General features: G+C 54.7%; 1 protein-coding gene across 1 annotated transcript in view; it reads left to right on the top strand.

The window, feature by feature from the left end:
* The window catches only part of TGM2 (transglutaminase 2), a 51,734-nt gene that overhangs the window by 13,208 nt on the left and 14,040 nt on the right, over positions 1-24,486 (top strand). Inside the window, exons 2-9 of the mRNA XM_075011324.1 lie at positions 3,184-3,363; positions 13,031-13,273; positions 15,005-15,123; positions 18,337-18,465; positions 20,404-20,581; positions 22,851-22,986; positions 23,311-23,414; positions 23,986-24,225. Coding sequence (XP_074867425.1) covers positions 3,184-3,363; positions 13,031-13,273; positions 15,005-15,123; positions 18,337-18,465; positions 20,404-20,581; positions 22,851-22,986; positions 23,311-23,414; positions 23,986-24,225 — 1,329 coding nt within the window. The remainder of the gene's footprint in view (positions 1-3,183; positions 3,364-13,030; positions 13,274-15,004; positions 15,124-18,336; positions 18,466-20,403; positions 20,582-22,850; positions 22,987-23,310; positions 23,415-23,985; positions 24,226-24,486) is intronic.

Below are 24,486 nucleotides of genomic sequence, written 5' to 3'. Positions count from 1 at the left end.
AGAAAATGGAAGAGATTCCAGAAGACTGGAAAAGGGCAGATAGAGTGCACATCTATAAAAAGGGAAATAAGGGCAACCAAGGGAACTACAGACCAGTCAGCTCAACTTCTGTACCAGAAAAGATAATGAATCAAATAATTGAGGAACCCATTTGCAACCATTCAGAAGATAAGGTGTTAAAAAATAGTCAGCATAGATTTCTCAAGAACAAATTGGGTCAAACCAACCACATAGCTTCCTTTGGCAAGGTAATAAGCCTTGTGGATAGAGTGGAGGCAGTAGAGCAATGGGGGGAAGGGATAGCTCAGTGGTTTGGGCATTGGTCTGCCAAACCTAGGGACTGGGGCAAATAGACGTTAAGGATGGTGCTTGGTCCTGCCAAGAGGGCAGGGGACTGGACTAGATGACTTCCCAAGGACCCTTCCAGCTTTAGTAGAGGTATATCTCCATTATTTCATTAAAATCCTTTAAATACAGTCTTGCATGATCTTCTCATTAACAAACTAGAGAGATATAGCTTAGATGGGGCTACTATGAGGTGGGTGCATAACTGGTTGGATAACTATTCCCAGACAGTAGTTATCAATGGTTCACAATCACTCTTGCAAGGGCATAATGAGTGGGGTTCCATGGGGATCAGCTCTGGTCCAGTTCTGTTCAACATTTTCATCACTGATTTAATTAATGGGACAGAGAATATACTTAAAAAGTTTGCAGATGATACCAAGATGGGAAGGGTTGCAGGTACTTTGCGGAATAGGATTATAATTCTAAATTACCTAGACAAACTGGAGAAATTCAAGAAGGACAAATGCAAAGTACTCCACTTATCAAGGAAGACAATCAGTTGAGCACCTACAGAATTGCAGCAAGGGATCCAGGGGTCATAGTGGACCAGAAGTTAAATATGAGTCAAGAGTGTGATGATGTTGCAAAAAAGCAAATATGATTCTGGGATGCATTAACAAGATTGTTGTGAGCAAGATAAGAGGGCATTCTTTCACTCTGCTCTGCACTGATTAGGGCTCAGCTGGAGTCTTTGTGGTTCTGGGCCCCACATTTCAGAAAAGATGTGGTGAAATTGGAGAAGGTCCAGAGAAGAGCAACAAGAATGATTAAAGGTCTAGAGAACAAGACCTATACGCATAGGTGCTGGAACTAGAGGTGCAGGGTTGCTGCAGCTCCTGACTTGAAGTGTTTTCCATTACAGTACATACAGTTTGGTTCAATAGCTGTCAGCACCAACCCCCTGCCCCTCACTCTGCAAATTGTTCTGGCACCCCTGCCTTTACAGACAGATTGAAAGAATTGGCCCTGTTTAAATGAGAAAAGAGAAGATGAGAAAGAACTTCATCACAGCTTTCAAGTACCTAAGAAGTTGTTACATGGCAGAGTGAGAATAATTATTCTCCCTAGCCTCTGATGACAGGAAAAGAAATGGGCTTAAATAGTAGCATGGAAGGTTTAGGTTGGTCATGAGGAAAATCATCTTGTCAGGGTGGTCAAGCACTGGAATAAATTGCCTAGGGAGGTTGTGGAATCTCCATCACTGGAGATTTTTAAGAACAGGTCAGAGAAACATCTGTCAGGGATAGTCTAGGTGCAGGGGACTGGACTCAGTGACCTCTCAAGGCTGCTTCCCATCCTTGTTATACACATATTTACTAGATGTAATAGCCCATTAGTAAATGTCTGTTCCCCCTGTAGCTACTTACTGACTAATCTACTCACTCCTTAACTTTCTCTATGTGAAGCTAAATAGGGTGAGCTCCTTGAGTCTTTCACAATAAGCTGTACTTTGTATTCATTCTTGCGGCTTTTCTGTGACCTCTCTTCAATTTATCAGCCTGCTTCTTGAATTGTGGGCACCAGAGCTAGCTATCCACCGTGACTGGCAAATCTTTTCCAGAGTCACTGCTTCCTGGGATAGAGTACCCCCGTTGCGTAGGCATGACCTACATGCTTTGTTCCCAGAGATATACCTTGACAGTTATCCATATCAAAACATATTGTTTGCTTTCATCCAGTTTAACTTGCGTTGAGCCTGTGATCTGTCCTCCTATTCCCACTCCCCCAATTTTTGTTGTTCTCTGCAGACGTTGCCAATGACGATATTATGCTTTTTTTCCCCAGATCATTGATAAAAATATAAATAGCGTAGGGCCAAGAAATGGTTCCTCTGTGACCCCACTGGAAACACTTCTCTGGAGATGATGCCCTGTCTCCAACCTACTTTTCAAGAGCTATCAGTCAGCCAATTTTGATCCATTCAGTGTGTGTGATGTTAATGTTCTGACTCCATCAACCAAGGATTAAACAGAGGCTGAGAGTGGCTGGCCCCTTACAAAAGCAGCTCCTTTGTCCTGGGTGTTAGCAGCTCCACATTAGACTCTGACAATGGGCCATTGCCCCCATCTGATCTGACCTGTTTTTTCCTATTTTGAAACATATTACTGACAATGGGACATTTCCAACTTGATTGAATAGACCTTGTCAGCTCTGGCCCTCCCTTTTACTGGGACTCCACTCTTTAAATACCCCTCTGAAACCCCTGCCCCCACACTCATGCATCTGATTAAATGGGTCTTTGCCCACGGAAGCTCATGCTCCAAAATATCTGTTAGTCTATAAGGTGCCACAGGACTTCTTGTTCTCAAAGACACAGACGAACACGGCTACCTCTCTGATACACATTAATGTTCTATCATTCTAGTTTTTTTAACCAACATATCTTGAGGTACCAAGGATGCTGTACCTACGATGTATAGTCTATGTATAATTGCCTTAATAGCATTACCTTTATGAGCCAAATTTGTTCTGTTTGTAGATAAGGGTGTGTGAGGTGGTGGGAGGGGCTAAATGCAGCCCTGAGGTACACCGACTTACATCCAAGTAAAGATTCCAGCTGGTGAATCACCTCCCTCAACCTGGGGTCAGTGCACCTTGCTCAGGTGTGGTGATGCAGCTGCCCGCATCAGATGCAGCAGAACAACTTGCCCTTGTGTGTGAGTACATGACACGTGTCTGGTGGTGAAGCCAAATGCATGAACGCTGTAGGAATAAAATTGATCTCTTCTCAGTCAGGGCATCAGAGTTTGGTGCCTGGCCTGAAGTCTGGGTCAATTTGTGCCTTATGTTTGCTGCCTTCCCGGCAGAGCACTTTACATGCTGTTGGTTTTGCAGATCTGGTGCTGGAATCATGCGACCTGGAGTGTGAGACCAACAGTCAGAACCACATGACAGCTGACATGGGCAGCCAGCAGCTCATTGTGAGGAGGGGACAGTCCTTCTTCATCACGCTGCACTTCAGTGGAAGGGGCTATGAGGAAGGAGTGGATAGACTTGCTCTCAATGTTGCAACAGGTAAGTCCAGAACTTGTCAGGAAACTCTACTGCTGTAACCATGGACAGGAGGCAGCTCCACCCCCTCACTTCAGAAACACATCCAATATCCACCATTCTCCTGTCACCTCAGAGATGAACCATCCAACCCCTCCACCTCAGAGACAGGCATATTCACCCACCCTCCCCTCAGAGGCACACACCAGCCCACCTCCCCTCAAAGAGAGGCCATGTCCAGCTAAGCTCTCTCAGCACCACCCCATCATGGTCACGTCTAGGAGGGACCATTCTACCCCAGTCATCAAGGAGAAAGCCCGCCCTGCCCCTGCCCATTCAAAAAAGCACTTTCCACTCCTGTTACCTGGGATTCAGGTTCTCCACCCCCCCGCCACCCCCGGAACCAAGTCATATTCGGCTCCATGCCCATCACCTCAGCTCCTCACCTCAGTAAGAGGCCAGCCCTGCGCCATTCACCTCTGGCAGCCCATCTCAGTGTCTATCACCACACAGATAGGCAAGCACTACCACATGACTCATGTTTTTGTTCAACAAAACTAATTGCTCCCCACCACTTGCCTTGGCTTGTTTTTATAACTCTCAATGCAAGTCTAAAAGCCCCACGTTCCGACTTTTTACTTATTTGTTTTGCACTGTGAGATCAGGGAGGAGAGTTTCCTCTTCCTGACAGGAGAATGTTATCTCAGTCATGTTATTCCCACCATTAAAGTAAATTTTCCCGGGCACTGATCCTCATTTCAGGTTGTTTTTCCTCAAGGCCCTGGACAGAAAGGTATAAAAGGAGTAGCTCTGCAATATAATAACAGCTGAAAGAAAGCAAGAATCTCAGCATTTGTGAATAGTATCACAGAGGTAGCCATGTTAGTCTGTAGCTTCGAGGACAAGTCTTGTGGCACCTTATAGACCAACAGATATTTTGGAGCATAAGCTTTCGTGGGCAAAGACCCATTTCGTCAGATGCATGAGTGGGGGGCGTGGTTTCCAGAGGGATATTTAAAGAGTGGGTCCCGGTGAGAGGGAAGGCCAGAGCTGACAAGGTCTATTCAGCAGGGTGGAAATGGCCCTGTATCAACAGTACTTGTTTTCTCCTCTTTTGATAAGCACTGTTGATACTGGGCCATTTCCACCTTGCTGAATAGACCTTGTCAGCTCTGGCCTTCCCTCTTACTGGGACCCCACTCTTTAAATACCCGTCTGAAACCACACACCCCCACTCATGCATCTGACAAAGCGGCTTTTTGCCCACGAAAGCTCATGCTCCAAAATATCTGTTAGTCTATAAGGTGCCACAAGACTTCTTGTTGTTCTCGAAGCATTTGTGAATGTTACTTACTTAAGTGTAACCCTAACTCCCCAAAGCCAGCAACGTTCAGTGTTGCCACATTCCACACCTCTTAAGCATTTAGACATGAAGATGAGTCAATCAGTCCATGCTAAGGATTATTTCAGATGAGCTAACAGGGTCAGGCTTTGCCCAGCTATTACCTTGGAACATCTGAATTGGAAGCCATAACATCTGTAGCTGCCTAGCGAGGCATTCCAAAAATCCAAGCCTTTGCTTTCACACCTGGGATTTGCATTACTAGAACTACGAATAATACATACTTTGGAAAAAAGATTTCAGAAGCCAAATAAAAGTTTCATCCACACGCTATTTTATAGTACTCTAAGGTACCTGCTCAAGAAGTTCAGAATCCAACAATAATAATAAGTATAATAATAAAGTTATATTCCTTATTGGCATTGCCCTGCCGTGAATGCACATAGCACCTTCCACTTGAGAATCTTAAGTACCCAATAGTTGTTAATTAACTGAGCCTTATGTCACTACCATGTTAAAAAGCAGTGTGACAAGCTGTACCAGTCCCACGCTGGCCAGGGGTGCGTGTCCCAGGCTCATTGGGTGGCATGCTCCAGCTGCAGCCCTAGTATAAAGGTGAGAGAAGCCAGTCAACGGGGCTTAGCCAGCCGCGGGAAAGGCACTCCCATGCTAACTCTGGCTCAGCAACCTCAGGATCAGCAGCCTGAGGAGCTGGTCTATGGGAGACGAGGCTGCTGAGGACTGACTGGAGGCGCTAACTAGGCCATGTAGGACTACTAATGGGTGAAGGAAACTATGGGGCACAACCCATCAGAAGAAAATGGGGCAAGAGACCTCGTCACATATTATCCCTATTTTTCAGATAGAAAACTGAGGTTCTGAAGGAAGCTGAAGTGACAGTCTAAGGTCACACAGAGTCTGTGGTAGAGTCAGGAACAGAGTCCCAAACACCCATTTCCTGGTCCCATGCCTTAGCTGCAAGACTGTACTTCTATTCCCCATAAGCTAAGGGCTTGTTTGCACATGGAAACTGTAAAACTGTCTACTTACATCATACATACAACTTGCACACACAAACTCTCATAAAATGATTTAACGCTGGCTGGTTCTATGCCTTTAGCTTGCATCTGTGCATTCACTAGTGGAAGCTAAACTAACATAAGCCAGTTCAAATTGATATAAGAGTGTCAGCACACAAAGTTGCACCATTTTAGCTAAATCAGTTTTACAAAAATCACACCTTTAATTCAACTTGTCTGACTTTGTGTGTAGGTCAGAGCTAATTCTGTGTAAAGATCCCTTTCCCTTCCTAGTGACTGGGGTAAGGAGAGCCCGTCTGCTCAGGGTCAAGGTACATCTATGCCCTGTCTTTGGAGAAACCAGAGATGAAGGACTAGTAGTGGTGGCCTAGACCAGAAAAGTTTGGGTTTAGTTCTGAGGCTTTGGCTGTGAATACTTTCAAAGCCGGGGCAGGTCTTTTCTCCTGGGTTTGAGCCAACGGCTGTGAATTTCCATCTTTCCACAGTTGAGTAAAATTCAGCCTCCAAAGAGACGCCAGCTCTGTTGGTGCTGTAGTGTTGGATAGGTCAAGATTAGCCACACCAAACTCCTTTGGCAACACAGTAGGGCATGTGCCCCAGCTCTGCCCAGGGACAGAACACCAAAGGGAACCTCAGCCACGGGAAAGCCTGGCAGGAGGTTTATGTTGGTTCAGACCATTTATCTTGGTCCTGCCCAGGGGACCAAACAACACAGTAAGAAAGACCCAGCCCCCTGTCAGTGCTTGAGATGGGCCAATTCCACTACATGACCCACCACCCAGCTTGGGTCATACCTCCACCAGCCGTGTACTCCGCTAATCCAGCCCACAGGGCTACCAGCAGTGCTTTTTGGTGATGGTATGCACAGGTACAGCGTACGGCCACCTTTTCTCCGAGTGGGGCTGGAATCTGAAGCCGGAGCCAGAGGTGGAGCTAGCCCTGCAGCGGTGTGGGGCCGGGAGCCAGAACCCCACTCCCTGTGGCAGAGAAGGGCTGGGAGCCAGCATCCCCACTGCCCCTCGGCAGCCCCAGCCACGGTGGTGGAAGGAGACAGGAGGCGAGGAGCCGGTACAGCTCCTGTTTTTTGACAAGAAAAGCACTGGCTCCCAGGGAGAGCGCGGCTCAGAGACGCCGTTGCTTTTCCTTGCCCTATCCTGCATGTTGCCCTGCAGGAGCAGCAGACGCACGCAGTACAAAGCTAGGCTGGAGGGAGCTGATTACACACGAGAACTTCACCCCTCCCCACAGCGTTTCAGAAGCTGGGGAAAGACTGCGTTAGCTGGCCTCAGTTGTAGCAGCCTGTGCCGATTTGGGGCTTTAATCCCTGCATGAGTATTTCCACTCAGGGTTCTCTTGAACGCTGCCCTGCCTTCAGTGTCACACTGGGGTTATTTATTCGAAGGGCGGGGCCATTCTGGGCCTGGGCGGTGAGGGGGAGAAAGATGCTTGGAACTTGGCTCGTGTGTTATCTCTGAGCATCAGGCAGCTGGTTTCCACTGAGAAGAACCAAAGAGGGCTGGGCAGGGGAACAAAGCAAGGAAGCTTGCAGCCTGGCCAGCCTGCCTTCCTTCACAATGCAGGAGCACTCTGCAGGGATGAAAAGGTCCCAGCCTCTCTGAGCATGTATCTGGACTGTCTCGGGAACTTAGTCTCAGCGGGTGCAGCTGCACAGCACAGAAGTTCTTGGAGCCTGGATCAAAGGACTCAGACTCACACGGTTCATGCCACGGAGGCGTTCAGACTCTGGTGGGAGTCTGGGCCTGAGAGCCACCCCCCGCCACGTTGCAGAGCCTGAGTTCCCACCTGGGCCGAAACTGCTATGCTGCCATTTTTAGCTGGGCACATGAGCCTGAGTCAGGTGAGACTTACTGCTCCAGGTATAACTAAGGGGTCCCCTTCCCTGCCATCTCCAAGCAGCGTCACCTCCCTGCAGCCCTGCAGAGCTGCTGAGGCTGGGGGAGGAGGCCGCTCCTGGCAGGGCAGAAAGATGCTGTTAATAGTTTCATCCATTTATCGTCTTTCCAAACCTTTGTACTGACAAACTTGTACCTGGAGGCACTGGGGGAGGGGGTGGACACAGGGGGTCCGACACTGGTTGGCTCAGGGGCTGGGGAATGAACTCTGGGGCCTTCTGCTCCAGCTTCACACCTGACCCCGAGGAGGAGGCATGACCATGTGCTGCCCTGGCGGGTTTGGTGACACTCAATCCATTCATTGGGTCCACATCACAAAGACATTCAGCTGTCTAGCACATGGGATTTGCCTTGTTGACGGCTGTGAACAGAGGCTGAGTGATCTTCCAGATCAGGTCCGAGCAGGACAGTGCAGAAAGATTTTTGGTTAGACCGATGGACAAAATCTGCCCTGCTGACTCCAGGGGTAAATAATGCCTTTGCTCCAGCCTCTGGTAGTCGCTCCCACCTCTCTAAGGGCCCTCCTCATGCTTGGCAGAGGGCCCTGACCGAGATGTTGTGTGCCAGGGTCTAGGACAGAAGGGCGTATGACAGAGTTATTTTTCCCAAGGAGAAATCTCAACACAAACATTAAAACTTTGTTGTGGTAAAAATTCTCACAGAAAAATGCAGGCCGCAGTGTTCTGCTCTGCACCCTTCCCGTGGCTCCCATTGGCCGGGAATGGCGATCTGGGGCCAATAAATGCGGTGGGTGGCTGTGCCTGCAGAGTCACAGGTAAATAAAGCGCCAGTGGCCCACCAGGTGCTAACCCTGGTGAGCTGCATCTGGCCCACAGGCCGCTTGTTTCTCACCCCAGCTCCAGCACCTCCAAAAGGAAGAACTCGTTCGCTAACCAGGAGCAGCCCTGGGGTTAGGCTCAGATGGTGAAATCCACTGAGGTCAGGGGGAGTTTTGCCCTTGGCTTTGCTGGGATGTCAAACTCCCCAGGGAGCTGGTCTTCCTGATGTGTTTGGGAAGAGCTCTGCATGGGAGGGGTCTTGTTTTGTGAGACACTTCCTGTGAGTTCGGCTGAGGAAAGCTAGCATCCCTGCTGGGCTTTGTTTAGGGCAGAGCGGCACTGGACAGGATGTTTCTGAGCCGTGCTGGGGAGAGGAGTTTGATGTGTTCGACTTCAGAGCTTTGCTTTAGCTGCACCCAGCATGTCTCATCAAACGCAAACAGCCGACACACTGGGAACAAATCAGAAACGCTGCACAAGTCAGCCGGTGCCTTTGCAGCCACAGGAAGCCACTGATTCGCACCCGGGGCTGGATATGAAAAAGATGCCATTGTGCCAGTGACTGAGAGTTCTGAGTGGATGGGCCCCACCGCTGTGTCACATGGAGTCAGGACTATGACTGACGTTCCCTCGGAGCAGGGGAAGAGTGCAGGCTTGTCTCAGCCCTGCACAGAGAAAGACACCAGCTAGCCTTACGCACAAGTCTAGGGCTTTGCTGCAGGCCTGTCTCAAAGATCCAGGTCATCAGGCTACAGGCCCCAAACGGCATCCTGCAGGGCCAGGAGGGAATTTTTCCCTCCCTCCCATGGAGCTGCCCCCCTGGGTTGATGCCTTTTAGAAGTTCTTGTCTGTCTCTGAAGCGCCGGGGGGATTTACTGATGCTGCCCTTGGAAACGTGCCCGGCTCTGGGAACAGGTTTTGGCCCTGGTGTTTCTTGTCTATTTACAACATTTCTGTTTTGCATAAGCTCCGAATTCAAACTGACCTCGCAGGTGGAAAGTGCAGAATCAGCGACACAGTGTCAAGCTAGGCACGCTCGCCCCGAGGCCTGCAGCGCACACACATCCAGGGATCCGCTGGCCTTTGCCCCCACACCTGCTGTGTGCTGTCAGTACCTGCATCCCGAAAGAGGCGCTCCCGGCTGCAGTGACCTGTGTCATTCCAGACACGGCCGCAGCAGCCGCTTCCCAGCTGCTCACCATCTCCTGCTGGCAACTGGTGTGATCAGTCCCTAGTGCCTTTCATTCCAAACAATCCCAGAGAGTCTTACAACGTCCCTGCCTCACAGTCGAATGCGGCGGCAGCCTCTGGAGTAGAGGGTGGCAGGGAGATGGCCCAGGGCACAGGAATGGCAGTCTCTATCCCTGCAGAAAAGAGCTAGAGGCACTAAAATCTGCACCGAGATCAGGGTTAGCAGGACAGGATGGTGTCTCTGCCTTGCCAGGTTCAAAACTGGGATTCCAGGGAGTCCCTGTATTTCAAACCTGAGCCTTTGCTCGAAGTCAGCCCCACCCTGAGGGATTTCTCCGAGCCCCGTCCCACAGCAGGGCATTATTTCAATGCAAACAGGCTGTGTGTGTTCTTAGCAGAGATGTTTCGACAGTTCCAGGCAGTGCTTTGTGGGACAGATCCAATAGGAGCCTTATACCCCCACCCCGGAGGCAGAGCTGTCCCCCGGCTCTTTCGGGGAATGACTGCGGGGGAAGGAAGCAGCTTCCCTCTGCCTGTCTGGAGTGGGGGCTCCCTGGGGAGATGAGTAAGGCAGAGGGCTGCAAAGGGAAGCATGGCTTTGCCTGTGCAGGCTCGCAGAGCTCAGCCAGCTGCCTCTGACAAGGCAGGTCAGCTCTTTCCAGCCGCGCAGATAGAGCGAGGAGGAGAAACTGTGTCACTCTCATTAAGTCTGGTGTGTTCTGGTCAGGGAGTTCTCCTCCCCAGCCAGGGCGGGGTGCAGCAGTGGAGTCTGGCACAGGCTCAGCATCACACAGGGTTTCCAGTGTGGGAGGGAGGGTTGTGCAGACAACTTCCCTTGCAATGAAATCTGCCTCTCACTGAGGCTGCCTGGACCCAGGGCAGAGTCAGGGGAGCAGCAGCTGAGCTTCCAGGGCCAGATCTGGGCTGGTCTGTGTTTTCCTCACTGCTCCTGGGAGGAGCTGGGAGGTCCCCTGGCACTGGGGGTTACGTTCAGAGCAGAGTGAAAGGACAGCTCTGTCTGCACTGCAGCACACTGATCCAAGGGACTACTGAGGTGAGCACTGGACACTGGAAATGCAGTGTGCTAGCTGGGGCCCAGCCTCTGGAAACAGACACGCATTGTACTGCAAAGGGAGCAGGTGGCTACCAGAGCAGCTGGCTTTGGAACAAGAACATGGACATTCCAGTCCCAGCGCGGAAGCCCAGTGGAAAAGGGACCCAGTGATGCTCAGTGTGGTGGGTTCTTATGGGATCTTTGGATGCGACTGGCAGGAGATGGTGTCCCACAGCCCTGTCTCTGGTACGCCTGAATTCTGCACAACGTTGAAAAATTCTACGGTCGATATTTTAAAATTTGACAAAACTCTAGATATTTCACTTGTCAAAATAACTGAACGCGATCATGCTGGGCTGCGTTATTTTGTTAATTGATTTAAACGACAGCGCGATGACTGAAGAATGCAAGTTGGGTATTGGGGAAAATCCCCAATCCACTCCCCTGGCCTTATTGCAAGGTCGCTTTATTTCTAGTAACAGAGAAGTTGCCATGTTAGTCTGTACTCCAACAAAACAAAAGCAGAAACGTAGCAGTTTAAAGACTAACAAAATGATTTATTCGGTGATGAGCTTTCGTGGGACAGACCCAATTGATCTGACAGAGTGGGTCTGTCCCAGGAAAGCTCATCACAGAATAAATCATTTTGTTAGTCTGTAAAGTCCTTTATTTCTAGTTATTAGCCATCTGCTCTGTGTTACATCAGAGGCAACTGGAGCGCAAGGGAGGGCTGGAGCATCAAACTCTCAGATGATAGAGGCTCCTGACCCTCTCCAAGAAGATCAGTAACACACAGTTCACAGAATGCATTTTGATAGGAAAAAATTTCAGGTCAAAAAAAATTCAGACAAGTTCTAATCACTAAAGCACCCAAGGCATTCAGAAGGCCACACTCTCCTCTACATGACTTGGCAACATGACGGAGTCTTACAACTTTTACATCTGTTTGATACTCTTGGGCAAATTCGGAAAGACAATGGGAAGAATTCACAAAGCAGGCAGGGGGGGGCTGATCCTGCCCCATGCCGACATCTGCAGAAACACCCAAGGCCCTGCCCCTCCACCTGCAGCACGCTGCAATTGCAAGGGACAGTGTCTCTCTCGCTCACTTGCACAACTGCCCAACCCCACCTTCTACCCCTCGGAAGTGATTCATTTCTCTACTGGCTGCCCCAGCCTCTGGAAGCAACAGGTCCACACAGCTGGGGAGGGGCACATGGCTCCTCCTACAGCTTCCCTGACAGAAGCCATTTTTCTGCAGGGGAAAAAAGGTCCTGCGGGGGGGCATGAATTCTGCACACGTGCAGTGACACTGGAGTAAGTCCAGGTGCTCAATTTGGTTCCTACTGGAGACCCAGAAATGGTCACTGGAGAGCTGTTAGTTGGAGCTTACAAGGACAAGACTTGGGCCCCCAGGTATCCAGACAGACTGGGGTGCCCCAATCTGAAGGCCTGGCTCCCCACGGTGCACGCCTGTGGGCTGCTTACAGTCTGCATTGGGGTGTCTACACCAAGGCTGGGGGGGGGTAACCCCCCCCCACATCACTCCACAGCAGAAGCAGATGGAGTTGCACACAGAATCACAGCAAAGGCAAAGGGGACTTGCAGAGCAGGAATAGGCAGTGGGGGTGTGGTTGGAAAGGGCCCTACGTGCACAGCACCCGGCAATGCAGATCACCCTGTGCAGAGCACCAAACAGATTGACATTCCAGGCCAGTGCACCTCCTCGGCCTTGACTGTTACCCCAGCTGGGGGCCCCTGCCCACCCCAGAGCCCTGAGACAGTGCCCCATTGTAGCACGCAGGGGCACAGTACACCACGCATCAATCCAGCCAGCATCAGCAATGGGGCCCCTGTTGCCTGCTCGCCGCGCTGACAAGCCACATGCATCAGCCAGAGAAAGAACCAGGAGAACTCTGCCCCGCACGTGGGTCCTCCATCCCGCGAACAGGCAGCCAACTGCAGGACATGCGTCCCCAGCCTGTCAGCCCCTCACCTGCCCTCCCCATGCTGGTCTACTCAGGACACCACAGCCCCCAGCCTCTGCCCTGCTGGGGGCCAGTGACCATACATGCAGTGCCAGCGTTGGGCCTGAGCCTGAGCTAAGGGCAGCTACCTTGCAACCAGCGCGGGAAGCATGGGACCAGTGGAGTATGTCTGTAAAAGGGGAGGGCTGGTGGGCCATGGGAGGCAGGAAGAGGCCCAGTGCAGCCTCGGACTCATGGCTCTTGATTAGCGCTCACAGAGGGTGGTGTTTCGAGAGCTTTGTTCCCTTGGTCCCAGAGGCAACGTCCCCAGGCCTCATGGGCTAGCGAGCAAGCAAGCAAGCGGTCAGAAGCAAGGGGTGCTAACAAGGCTGTTTGCTCTGGCAGGTCCATGCCCCATCGAGACATCGGGAACCAAGTCCCATTTCCTCGTCTCCGATGCCCTGCAGGAATCAGCCTGGAGTGCGGTGGTGGACCATCAGGATGGAAACGCTCTTTCTCTGTTGATTTATGCCCCTCCTGATGCCCGGATCGGCCGCTACTCCCTGACCCTGGAGGCCTCCATGGGGTACCAAGGCACCAGCTTCAGGCTCGGGGAGTTCATCTTGCTCTTTAACCCCTGGAGTCCAGGTGAAGTTTCCGTGCATCCATGTCAGTTGCAGAAGTTGCAGGGAATGGTGATGGGCCAGGCTTGGACCCTCTGGTTGGGCCTGCACAGGTCTGCAGCTCAATGGCCTAGCCTGGCCTCTCCTGGGGAAGCCAAACCAGTGCTGGCTGCAAACACCCAGAACTCTGGAGAGGTATGAATCTGGGTCCCAGGAGAGAGCTGAGCTCCAGCAACAGGCCCAGCTGTGCCCTGGAACTGGCTCCCTCGAGCTCCACCCTAGAGCCAGCAGCTGGTTCCCCTTCCCACACCATAGGAGCACACCCAGAGTTGGGTCCCCACCCCCCCCTCTCCAAAGGCTGAGCTGACCTGCCACCTCCCATGCTGGAAACCCCCTGACAGTCTGGTGCATGGGGAAGAGCTTGGGCTGCAGGTAGGGGCCAGCCAAATCCAGAGGCCAGGGAGCCTCTCAGCTCCCACTCCTCCCCCTCTGCTTGAACACTGCCCACCTCCCCGGGCCATCTTGGCACAGGTTACGGGCAGAACATGCAGAGCTGAATGCCGCTAAGTACGCAAGCCAGCTCTGGCACCATCAAAGCCACCACTATCCCTGCGGAGCTCAGACAGCCACGTGGCAGAAGTGACCAGCATCTGGCTAGGGTGGTGAAGCACTGGAATGGGTTACCTAAGGAGGTGGGGGAATCGCCACCCCTAGAGGTTTCTAAGTCCCAGTTTGACAAAGCCCTGCCTGGGATGATTTAGTTGGGGCTGATCCTGCTTTGGAGAGGGGGGCTGGACTCGATGATCTCTTGAGGTCTCTTCCAGACCCGTGAGTCTGCGGTTGGGCAAATGGCCAACCAGGTTACTTGCCCTCACCCTATTCTTGTCCTCCACTGCTCTCACCATCGGTACAGGGAATCTGGCCCCACCAGCTTCCCCATCCAATTGCAACCTAACACCACCCAAGAGAAAAATAGGCCCTAACACTACAAACTTCCTGAATTCCAAAGGGTTCTGTGTCAACCCTTCCGAGAAGGAGATAAGGATGCCACTCCACGTAACGCCCGGGCTGGCCGGGAGGTTTTGCAACAAGCCAGTCCCACAGAACATATGGCCACACTTGGATGTCTTTCACTGAAAGAAGACAAACAAAAAGTCAGCTATAAATACTTCTCAGGTTTCATTTGCTTGGGTTTCACTCCCTCTTCCTCTCCTCTTTTTAACTCCTCTCCCCTCCAGAGGGGAGAATATGGGGACAGGGGAGGAGAGAAGGGCTCCCGAGCAAAGCCAAGCCCCCTCCCCATTTTAAATTGAAATGTAAATCAAATTGGAATTTTTCAGCAAATTCCATGACCCACATTGCTGGCAATGAATGATTCCATTCCCTTGGACCTTGTGCTGGGGAATAGCAGCCATTTGTCAGTCCTCTGATGCTTTAAAACTGGTGCACAGGGCAGCAGCTCATGCCAGCTGCAAATCTGGCCCAGTGGGGTCAAAGCAGTGGGACAAAGCATTTCCAGACAAGCCCAGGGAAGGATTTTCCCCTCGCTTGTTGGCTCACGTGCCCTGGGCTCTGTGCCGGTCCAGGTTCTGCAGCATGCGGTAGGGTTCTCCCAAGTACGTGGGCTGCCCACCTCTGCAATAGTTCTCCATGAAGGGCCAGGGCTGGCCCGGGGCTTTGCTTGTCCAGGGGAGCTGCGAGGGGAGGATGGAGGTGGGCGAGTGTCTCACCGTGCTCTCTTCTCCTGGCTCCCCAGATGACTCAGTCTTTCTGGAGTTTGACGAGCAGCGGACAGAGTACGTGCTGACGCAGCAGGGCCTCATCTACCAGGGATCTGTCAAGTTCATGGTCCCCACACCCTGGAACTTTGGGCAGGTGAGCCTCCAGCCCAATTCTCTTGCCTGCATTTGCCACAATTGCAGGCTCTGGGCCCAGCTGCAATGTCCACCCAGGAACCCACTCACAGTTCTTCCAGGAGCAGCATCACAGCATCATAGTCAGCATTCTCTAGGGAGAACACTGCCTATTAGGGGACCGCGGGACCCTCTGGAAACACCTGCTCCTGGCAGGCAGCATCATGCAAGGTGGGAGACGCGGCCATCCCCACCCAAGTCACCAATCCCCCTCCCGCTTCAGGCCTGGAAGAGTGGAGGCAGCCGTTCCGACCCAGTGACCAGGCAGGACCATGCCTCGAGGGGCATCAGCCGCGGTCCCAGCTGCGGGAGTGGCTGCACCCTCCCTCCTTCTGCCGCCTGCTCCTGCCCGCCTAATGGAGAGGCACTGGGAGTCCAAGGGAAGCGGGGCCCAGCGCCTCTCCTCCACCTGGAGGGCCACGATCCCAGATCCTGGAGGGGCAGCAGGGGGACACCTGGGCAGCGGGGAGAAAGAGAATCTGGGAAGAGTTGCTGGTGGGGAAACAGGGAACCCGATGACCCTCCCCCCACCCCCAGCTGCTTCTCTGCCATGTCCAGGCTCTGCTCAGGCCCAGTGGAGAGGGCAGAGCTGCTGCCTGGGACCTGCCAGAGCCAGCGATGTAATTCAGGCCACTGGTAGAGTCTCCCAATGCCCTTTGGGCAGCAGACAGTCAGGCCCATCGGCGCCTCTCCCAGCCATACGCCAGCCCTCCATTGGCGCCTCCCTGGTCCCGGAGAGGGGCCGCAGAGCAGGAAATGCGGCTGGGGCTGGAGGGGAGGCAGCTTTATGCCAATGGGGAGTTTCACCACAGGAGGGCAGATGTGGGAGGAGCAGAAAGGAGGGCCGGAGCTGCAATGCAAAGCTGCAGCCTGTCGCAGGTGGACCTCACCTGTGCAGCACTGGGAGAGCCAGAGTGAGACACTCCAGCCCATTAACACACAGCACAGGGGTCGCTGCTCCCCAACACGGCCCATCCCTCGTGCCAGGCAGGAGTCGATTTCTGTGTCCTCAGATAACAGTGCAGGGGAAATCCCCCCCCACCCGCCTCTGGAGGCGAACGAGTCTCATTTCCGGAGGGGGACAGCTGCGTTCAGAGCCAGGGAGCTGCCCCCAAATCCCTAAGCAACAAGGCCTGGGAGGGAGGCCAGGCCAGAGCACTCCCTAATCAGGACAAAACCACCCTCTGCCTGGGAAACATATGGAGGGTCCTTTGCTAGATAACCAGCTCCCCTCCCCCGCTCCAGGGCTGATAAGGGACTGGCAGCACTGGGAGCAAGGCTGTGTGCGCTCTGGTCACTGGGGTCTCCTGGCTGCATTTCAAGCGCCTTCGGCTACGTTGGGGCTGGAATGCTGGCCCAGCCCGGAGCTGGAGAGGGCTCCTCTCTCGTCAGGGCTGGTGCCAAGCAGGGTGAGGGACCCCCAGTTCCCAGGGCCTACCACAGGGCTTCCGATTTCACAGGGCCCGCGGAGGGGGGCTGTCTGGAGTGGAGGTGACTGAGGGGCTTTCCCACAGAGCAGGAGGCTGCTGACTCGGTGTTCGCCTCTGCTGCACCCTTCCTCTGCTGTCACAAACCCACCAGAGTCACCCATGGTCCCTGGCTTCTGGGGGGCTGTGCAGAACAGCAGCTGGCTCCCAAGCTCAGCTTCTCTAAGGCTGCTCAGCATCTCAGCGTGGCCGCGGCCTGGGCCCTGGTTTGGGTGAGCACTGAACCAGTTCCCCACACCCGCAGGGGGAGAGGTATTGGCTGGCTCCAGGCTTTGGCCACCCAACGCGTTACAGCCAGCGCTCAGAGCAGGAGACACCCCCAGCCTGCCTGGCCAGGCATGGCCTCGCTCTGCAGGGCACCTCAAGGAAGGGCTCTGGTGTGGGGAGAGCGGCCCAGGCTACCTGGGGGGAAGGTGGTGGGAAAAGCACAGGGGCAGCCGGCCAGAGACAGACATCCGCCTCCACTGGTGACCCCTAGCCCAGGGTTCTAAGCCCCATCTGCAGCCAGAGACCCCCCCCCCCCCCAAGTGCTTAGCGTGTTCCCTTGGGAAGTGGGATGCTGACATCCAGGTTCCCATCTCCTCCAGCTCCCAGGCAAGGGCTGGGACTGCTCTGGGGGGTGCACATCCCCTCATCCAGAGGGCTCCGTCAGGCCCATGGGGAGAGGAGGGGAAAGATGCGCCGGGGCCTGCAGAGCCAGGGCGCTCAGCTGCAGGGCGGGGTGAGGCGGCCCACCCTGAGGTAACAGTGGCGCGGAGGGAATTTGGGCAGCCGCTGGAGAGGTCAGTAGGGCCTTGTGGCTCCCGTGAGGCAGGCAACTTAGCGGCTGGGTTCCCATGGACGCCTGGGACCTGGCTTGCCTCACTCACCATCTCTGCAGAAGAGGGACCCCAGCTGCACGCCGCAGCCGCCGCTCAGCCCTGATGGCAGGAGGCTCAGCCCGTTCCCATCCTTAGCCTCGACCTTCGCGCACCCAGCTCCTTATCCACACAACTGGCCCAAAGGCACCCAGATTGCCTGGCCCCGTCCTGCACCCCAGTCCCAGGCAGCCAGCTCCTGACATCTCTGGGGGATTGTACTGCCCGGGGCAGAGCTGCACCCACGGGTGCCTGCATGACAGGGGCTGGGCCCGTTCAGCCTCGCAGGCTCTCACCTGCTCCTTCAGTCTCCCTCCCTCAGGAAACAAGCTGAGTCCTCTCCGGGAGCCTGGGCACAGAGCAGCAGAGAAAGGGCCAGGGATGCCCATTGGCACTGACTTAGAGGCAGGGATTCAGTCAGCTCCTGAGCCCCCTGTGCTGGGCAAGGGCTTGCGGCTGCTGGCCAGGCCTGGCATGCTAAGGGGCCCACTCCTGCAGCCCGCCTAGAGAGACAGCCGTGGAGCCCCAGCTGCCTAGCGCCCAGGGAGGGATGAGGAAGTCAGATCCAGAGGGAGCTGCCCCTTGGCTCTCTCTCACCCACACCATCTGGCGCCTTGTTGCAATGGCCAGATCTCCGGCAAGAAAGGGGCTGGGTCCCCCACTGTATCTCCTGCCTGGCATGCAGCTAATGTGAATCCCTCGCAGACCTAGTTCTCTGCATGAGCTGTGCTGGCTAGCACACATACCAGGAAGGACAGGTGCCCTGCTGGTTCTGCGCCAGCTCCTGGGCTCATACACACACTTTCCCTTTTCGCCTGTCTCCCCCACCAGTTTGAAGATGAAATTGTGGATATCTGCCTTCAGCTGCTGGACACAAACCCCAAATTCCTTCGAGACCAGAACCGAGACTGCTCCCGCCGCAGCGACCCTGCATACATCAGCCGGGTGGTGAGCGCCATGGTGAGTATGAGAAGCTTTGTAGCACAGCAGCGGGCAGCTTTCCGCTTGCTGACCCCTCGGCCCATCCTGCAGCCAGCGCACTTACCACCCTGCACGCCCAGCTCCTGCCTGCCCAGCCGTGGATTCCCGCAGCTGTTCTGTGCTTAGCTAGCCCCAGCCCCCTGCATTATGGGCACCTGCAGGCAGAGATGCCACTGAGCACTCAGCCCAGCGGCCCCAGTGCGTCTCGTTCTGTGCCTTGGGGTACCTGTGTCCCTGTAATTGCTCACATGAGCACAGCTGAGCCACACCCACCCCGCAGCAGCGGCTCAGCTCCTCTCCCGCAGTTCTGAGCTGACACCTGGGGTCGCGGAGCCACGTGGGTTTGGGGGCCCTGTTAAAGAGAGGACTGGGGCAAATTATGCCTTTTGTCCCTCCCCCCGGCAATGCGACCACCTGACCTCCCTGCTGGAGGGACACTCGGTGCACAATGGGCACGTGGCTGTGGGTGACCACCAGCCCAGTGGTGAAGGTGGATATCCAGAGCTGCAAACAGCCAGTGGCAGAGGAAGGTTGATTTTCCTTTCTACAAGGGAGTTTGCCTGCAGCTGCCTGGGAGCTGGGGCAAGCCCAGAGGGTGGGTTAGCAGGCAGCGAGCAGGCCAGGGAAATAAAGGTGAGCAACCACCTGGCTCTCTCTTCCTTGCATGCATAAAACCTCCACCATCAGTTTATCCATCCACTCCCCCTTCCGCCTCTCTCTATCCCTGAAACCATCTGTCTGCACTTCCTCTGGTTTGGTTGCTCATCTACCCGTGCATGCACCTAGCCATCCCGCCTCCAGCCAGGAAACCCTTTCTCCGCTATCTCTGAGTCCGCTCCATGGCTACACCCACAGCTGGCTTCTCCCAGCTGCTCACCACATGTCCTGGCTTCCTGGGCTGCCAGGTTGTCAGTTGTCAGCTTAGCAAAGGTTAGGGTGACCACATTCCCCTTGGCTAATACAGGACATCCTAGTGGTGGCGGGGGGTCCCCGCTAAAACGGGACAGATGGTTACCTTGTCTCAGGCAATAGGCGCGACCTTCTTCCCACCCCACACAGCACAAGGCTCCGGCTCTGGCCCTGTGACGTGGCGAGGGCTGGAAGGGGCAGCTCCACCCTTGTGCCATGCAGGGCTCTGGCCCAAGGTTCGCAGCAGGAACCGCCCAGGTAGGGCTCCAGCCCCAGCTGCACCCAGCCCTGTGGCAGGACTCTGGGAGGGGGGCTCCAGCCCCAAAGGAGGTCAGGGGGTCCTCAGCCCTGCACCATACAGGGCTCCGGCCCTGGCCCTGGGATGTGGTGGGGGCTGGGCGGCTCTGCCCCCACACTGTGCAGGGCTCTGTCTGCAGGAGGGCTCTGGCTCCGCCCCGGCCCCGCGGCAGGGACTGGGGGTGGACGGGGCTCTGGCCATGTAACGGCCCCAACTCCCCCGCTCCAGCCCCACCTCCGTCCCCAGCCCAACCAGGCACCTGAGCGAGGCGGCTGGGGCTGGCAGTGGCGTCCCAGTGGTGCAGCAGGCGGGGAGGTACAGTTTGAAAATGGCAGCGGCCAGGAAAAAAGCCCTGCGAGTCACCAGCCAGCACAGGGAAAGGGCAGTGGGGGAGGGCCAGGTACAGGACAATGCGCCCACTTAAAAAATAAGTCGGGTGCCTTTTTGGCCCCCTAAATACAGGACTGTCCTGCCCAGGACGGGGCAGGTGGTCACCCTAGCAAAGGTCCTTTGGGAATGGAGGTCCCATACCTGGAGCCTAAGTCCTGATCACTAGCTCTGGATGGGGGAATGAGCTGTGGAACTGGGGCTGTTAGAAAGTCAGACCGGCCCTCTGCTGTCCCCTCAGTCCGGGCCGCCCTGCTGGCTCCATCCTTCCCCACGCTGCAGACACTCTGTGCTCACCAGGAATCTTGTCTGTTGTGCTGCAGGTGAACTGCAATGATGATCAGGGAGTGCTGGCGGGGCGCTGGGACAATAACTACCAGGATGGGGTAAATCCCATGTCCTGGATCGGGAGCGTGGACATCCTCAGGCGGTGGAGGAAATACGGCTGCCAGCCAGTGCGATACGGCCAGTGCTGGGTCTTCGCAGCAGTGGCGTGTACAGGTGAGGAGACCAGCTGAGAGCTGCAGACTTTGCCTCCGGCCTCACAGGCCTGGCTAGTTCCGTTCCCACATTCCAGAGCTTGCGCAGACCTGCGTCATCCAGCTGTAAGGCAGGAGTAACTCTGCCGCGGTCGGTGGTGGTAGACCAGGCTGAAGACAGCACGAGAGAAACCAGGCTTGCCCATCGCAGTTCAGCAGGGGCGTGTCAGCTCTGTGCTGATTTCCTAGCAGTCACACTCCGTTAATCTAGTTGGCCAGGAAACTGCAAACCTGGCAAACATCACCATGGTTTCTCACTTAATTTTCACTCCCACCCCTCCCCTCCCCCAGCAGCATGTGTAACACTCCCTGCAACAGGGCACGGAGTCATTTCCTGCAGGAATGACAAAGAAAAGTTTAAAATAAGGCAATTAATCCCAAGAGACCATTGAGAAATCCTATGTGAATGGCAGACAGTGCATTGATAGCCTCCACTATGCACACACTGGGACAGAGTGCCGTGTCACAGGTAACTTAACCAACGTGCGAGAGTCAAGCTGGTGCAAGTCAGAACAGAGCCTGGCCTTAAATCTTTCAGCACATGTCCCGTGTGCACACGCGTTTGTCTTGGGACAGAGGATAAGAGTTTGGCCTTGTTCCCGGGGCACATAAACAGGAGGAAGAAGATAGCTAAAGCAGCTGTGGATTTCTAAGGCCGGCCCACCCCTTCCAGTGACCTTGGAAAGGTTGGAACTGCCAGTATATTACCTGGGGGCCCCATTTAGCCTAAGACACAGCTAGGAAATTGAATAAAAACATAGGCTGCGAAACCCTACCTGTTCGCGGAACCTCTGGAGCACATGGCCTGAGGCTGAGGGACTTGGCCTTACTTAGTTTGAAGAAGAGAAGACTTGAGGGGTGATTTGATAGCAGCCTTCATCTGCCTGAAAGGGAGCTCTAAAGAGGATGGAGAGAGGCTGTTCTCAGTGGTGTCAGACGGCAGAACAAGGAGCAATGGTCTGAAGTGACAGAGGAAGAGGTGTAGGTTGGATATTAGGAAAAACTGTTTCACCAGGAGGGTGGTGAAGCACTGGAATGTGTTGCCTAGAGAGGTGGTGAAAGCTCCATTCCTAGAGGTTTTTAAGTCCCAGCTTGACATAGTCCTGGCTGGGATGACTTAGTGGGGGCTGATCCTGCTGTAGGCAGGGGGCTGGACTAGACGACCTCCTGAGGTCCCTTCCAGCCCTGGGATTCTGTGATTCTATGATTTTCCCAGTCGCTTTTGTGCCCTATGTCTAATGAAGTGCCTGTCAGACTGCACAGCCCTTCCACCTGCCAGGGTGGAACAGGTTGTCTGCCACTGCCAAGTACAAAGCCCCAAATCCCCCGGGTGCAGGCAGAGTGTGAGCCTCCGCCAGAGCTGAAAGCAAAGCTGGTGTTTATTGGTCTGGGAGAGAAGCTCTCACGTGGGGTTTGAGCGCCTGCGTTAAGTCAGGGGAGCCGTTTTCTGTCTTGGCTCTGTCATTAAGTTACTGTGAACACTAGAGGATTTCAGCTGTATTCCAGCCCACCTACAGGAGCACTTGCGGGAAACAGGGGGCTGGGTTTCTGAGCCTCATGTTGGGCAGGACCTGCTCTGTGGATGGTTAGATGCCAGAGTGTTTAGAACGCTGCTGGCCGCTTGGCACCCTCACGGCTGCTTCCGCTGGAGCAGAGACAGCACGAGATTTTAGCAAAGCAAAATGGGGTTGTTGTGGCCACAGTGCCTGTGTGTGACGTGGTCTCTGGGTATCCTGCCCTGCCCTACAGAGGGGACATGTGTGCAGCTGCTCAGGAGATTTGTAGAACACTCACAGCTGGGATTTTGTTTCTCCTGGTGGTGCATTTTCGCACTGGCCTCGGTGCGCATAAAAATCATTCTGCACATGGATGGGAAAAATCCACATGTGGCAGGAAAAGATTAGAGGGAACTTTGGTTGTGAGCCCACCGCATTTTTTCCACCTGTGGGCAGAATAAATTTTGTTCTGTGCACTCAGACATGCGCAGAGGTGCACCACCCATAGAAACGCAGGCTGCCGGTTGTGGGCGCTCTGCTATTCAGCTGGGCAGCACCTGACTCTCAGCTGGGCTGCCACCCAAGTGCTCAGCTTACAGGGAACAGTGGTAGTGAGACTCAGGGACTGGACAGCACCAGAGAGCCTGGGATAGAAAGTGCCCTGCAGGTGTGAGGGCTTCCAATGCCCAGCCGTGGAATGTACGGGGGGTTCACCTCTTCTCACTCTCTCCACAGTCCTGAGATGTTTGGGAATTCCCACCCGCGTGGTGACCAATTACAACTCCGCCCACGATACCAACAGCAACTTGATCATTGACCGTTACCTAGATGAAATGGGACAGCTGCAGCAGACATCCAAAGACATGATATGGTGAGTAGCAGCCGCGGTGAGGGACACACATTAGAACAGACCGTGCGACCTGCTCAGTCCCGCATGCCAGGAGCTGAGTTCTTCAGGAACAGACCACGTGCTCCTCGCAGGGCAGGCAGAGCTCCTGCAGGGCAGAGGTCCCCGGTAAGATCAGTGATGGTGCTTGGCCACATCCGCCTCAGCAAACGTTGAGCCAGGACTCCACCTGTGTGTTCCTAGCAGACAGCGCTAGTGGCCCTCTAGAGTGGGCCACTGTTCACCTCTTGCTCCCAACTTGCAGAAGACGTGAGCTCTCAGTCCCTCTTCTCTTTGCTTGCCTGGCAGGAATTTCCACTGCTGGGTGGAGGTCTGGATGACCCGGCCCGATCTTCCCCCTGGCTATGACGGATGGCAGGCTCTGGACCCAACTCCTCAGGAGAAGAGCGAAGGTAAGGAGATGATACAGGACGCAGCCACGCCTGGGGCTGCTTGTAGCTTTCCCCCCAGAACCCCATTTCTTTTCTGACACCCAATCACGGTGCACTAACCTGTTCCCAGCCCAAGTTATAGGCCCCCTGGTCTCTGGCAGTACAGGTCAGGACCTCCCCCAGGCTGGCTGGGGCTCCCAGGGCTTGCTTGCCCTCTCGCTGTTTTCCCCTGTGGCCCTGGGAGAGCGTCCCCCAGCCTCTCCTGGCCCGGCAGCCCTTAGCTGTCCTCTATATCCCCCAGCTGGCAAGCATCAGGCCCACTCACAAGCTGCTGCACAGCTGGGTTGGATGATTCCCAGAATCTGCCCACCAGGCTTGTCTCCAGAACAGAGCTGGCTGCTCCCCAGCCCTCCCACTCTTCCAGGACAGGCTGCTCTGCCCCAGGGGCCTGTTACTGAGCGCTCACTTCAATCCAGTCCAGCTAGTGTGTGGTACACCCCCAGCATAGCCAAGATCCTAGACCAAGCAGGCAAGCAGCCGATCCCCATGTGCACTGAACACTGGACAGTAACACAGAACCCTTCCCCCTCAGGGGTGTACTGCTGCGGGCCAGCTCCAGTCAAAGCCATCAAGGAAGGGGAGCTGGCCCTGAAGTATGACATCCCATTTGTCTTTGCGGAGGTCAGTGCGGACGTAATTTATTGGCTGCTGCAGAAGGATGGCTCCAGGAGGAAGACCATCCACACCTCGACCATAGGAAAGAATATAAGCACCAAGAGCGTGGGCAGCGACAGCAGAGAAGACATTACTCACAACTACAAGTATCCCGAGGGTGCGCGCTGCTCGGGGGGGGGCTGACTGGCACCGTGGGCCTGGAGGCACAGTGGGAGGTGGTCCAGGGTGGAAGGGGCAGGCTTAGGGGAGTCAGCCCTCCCCCAGACTTTCTCAGAGATGCATGCAGAGGGTGCGCTGCAGGACGGGCTCGTTTCGTGTGCGAGTTTGGGGGCAGGAGCCCTGCTCATTCCCACTGAGCTCACAGAATCAGAGCCATACAGGAGTGGAAGGGGCTCAGCAGGTCATAGCGAAATAGAGG

Source organism: Carettochelys insculpta, chromosome 17 (genome assembly GCF_033958435.1).
Source record: "Carettochelys insculpta isolate YL-2023 chromosome 17, ASM3395843v1, whole genome shotgun sequence".
Classification (NCBI taxonomy): Eukaryota; Metazoa; Chordata; order Testudines; family Carettochelyidae; genus Carettochelys; species Carettochelys insculpta.
Note: the sequence above shows the minus strand (reverse complement) of the source record. Positions and strands in the feature narration are given on the sequence as shown.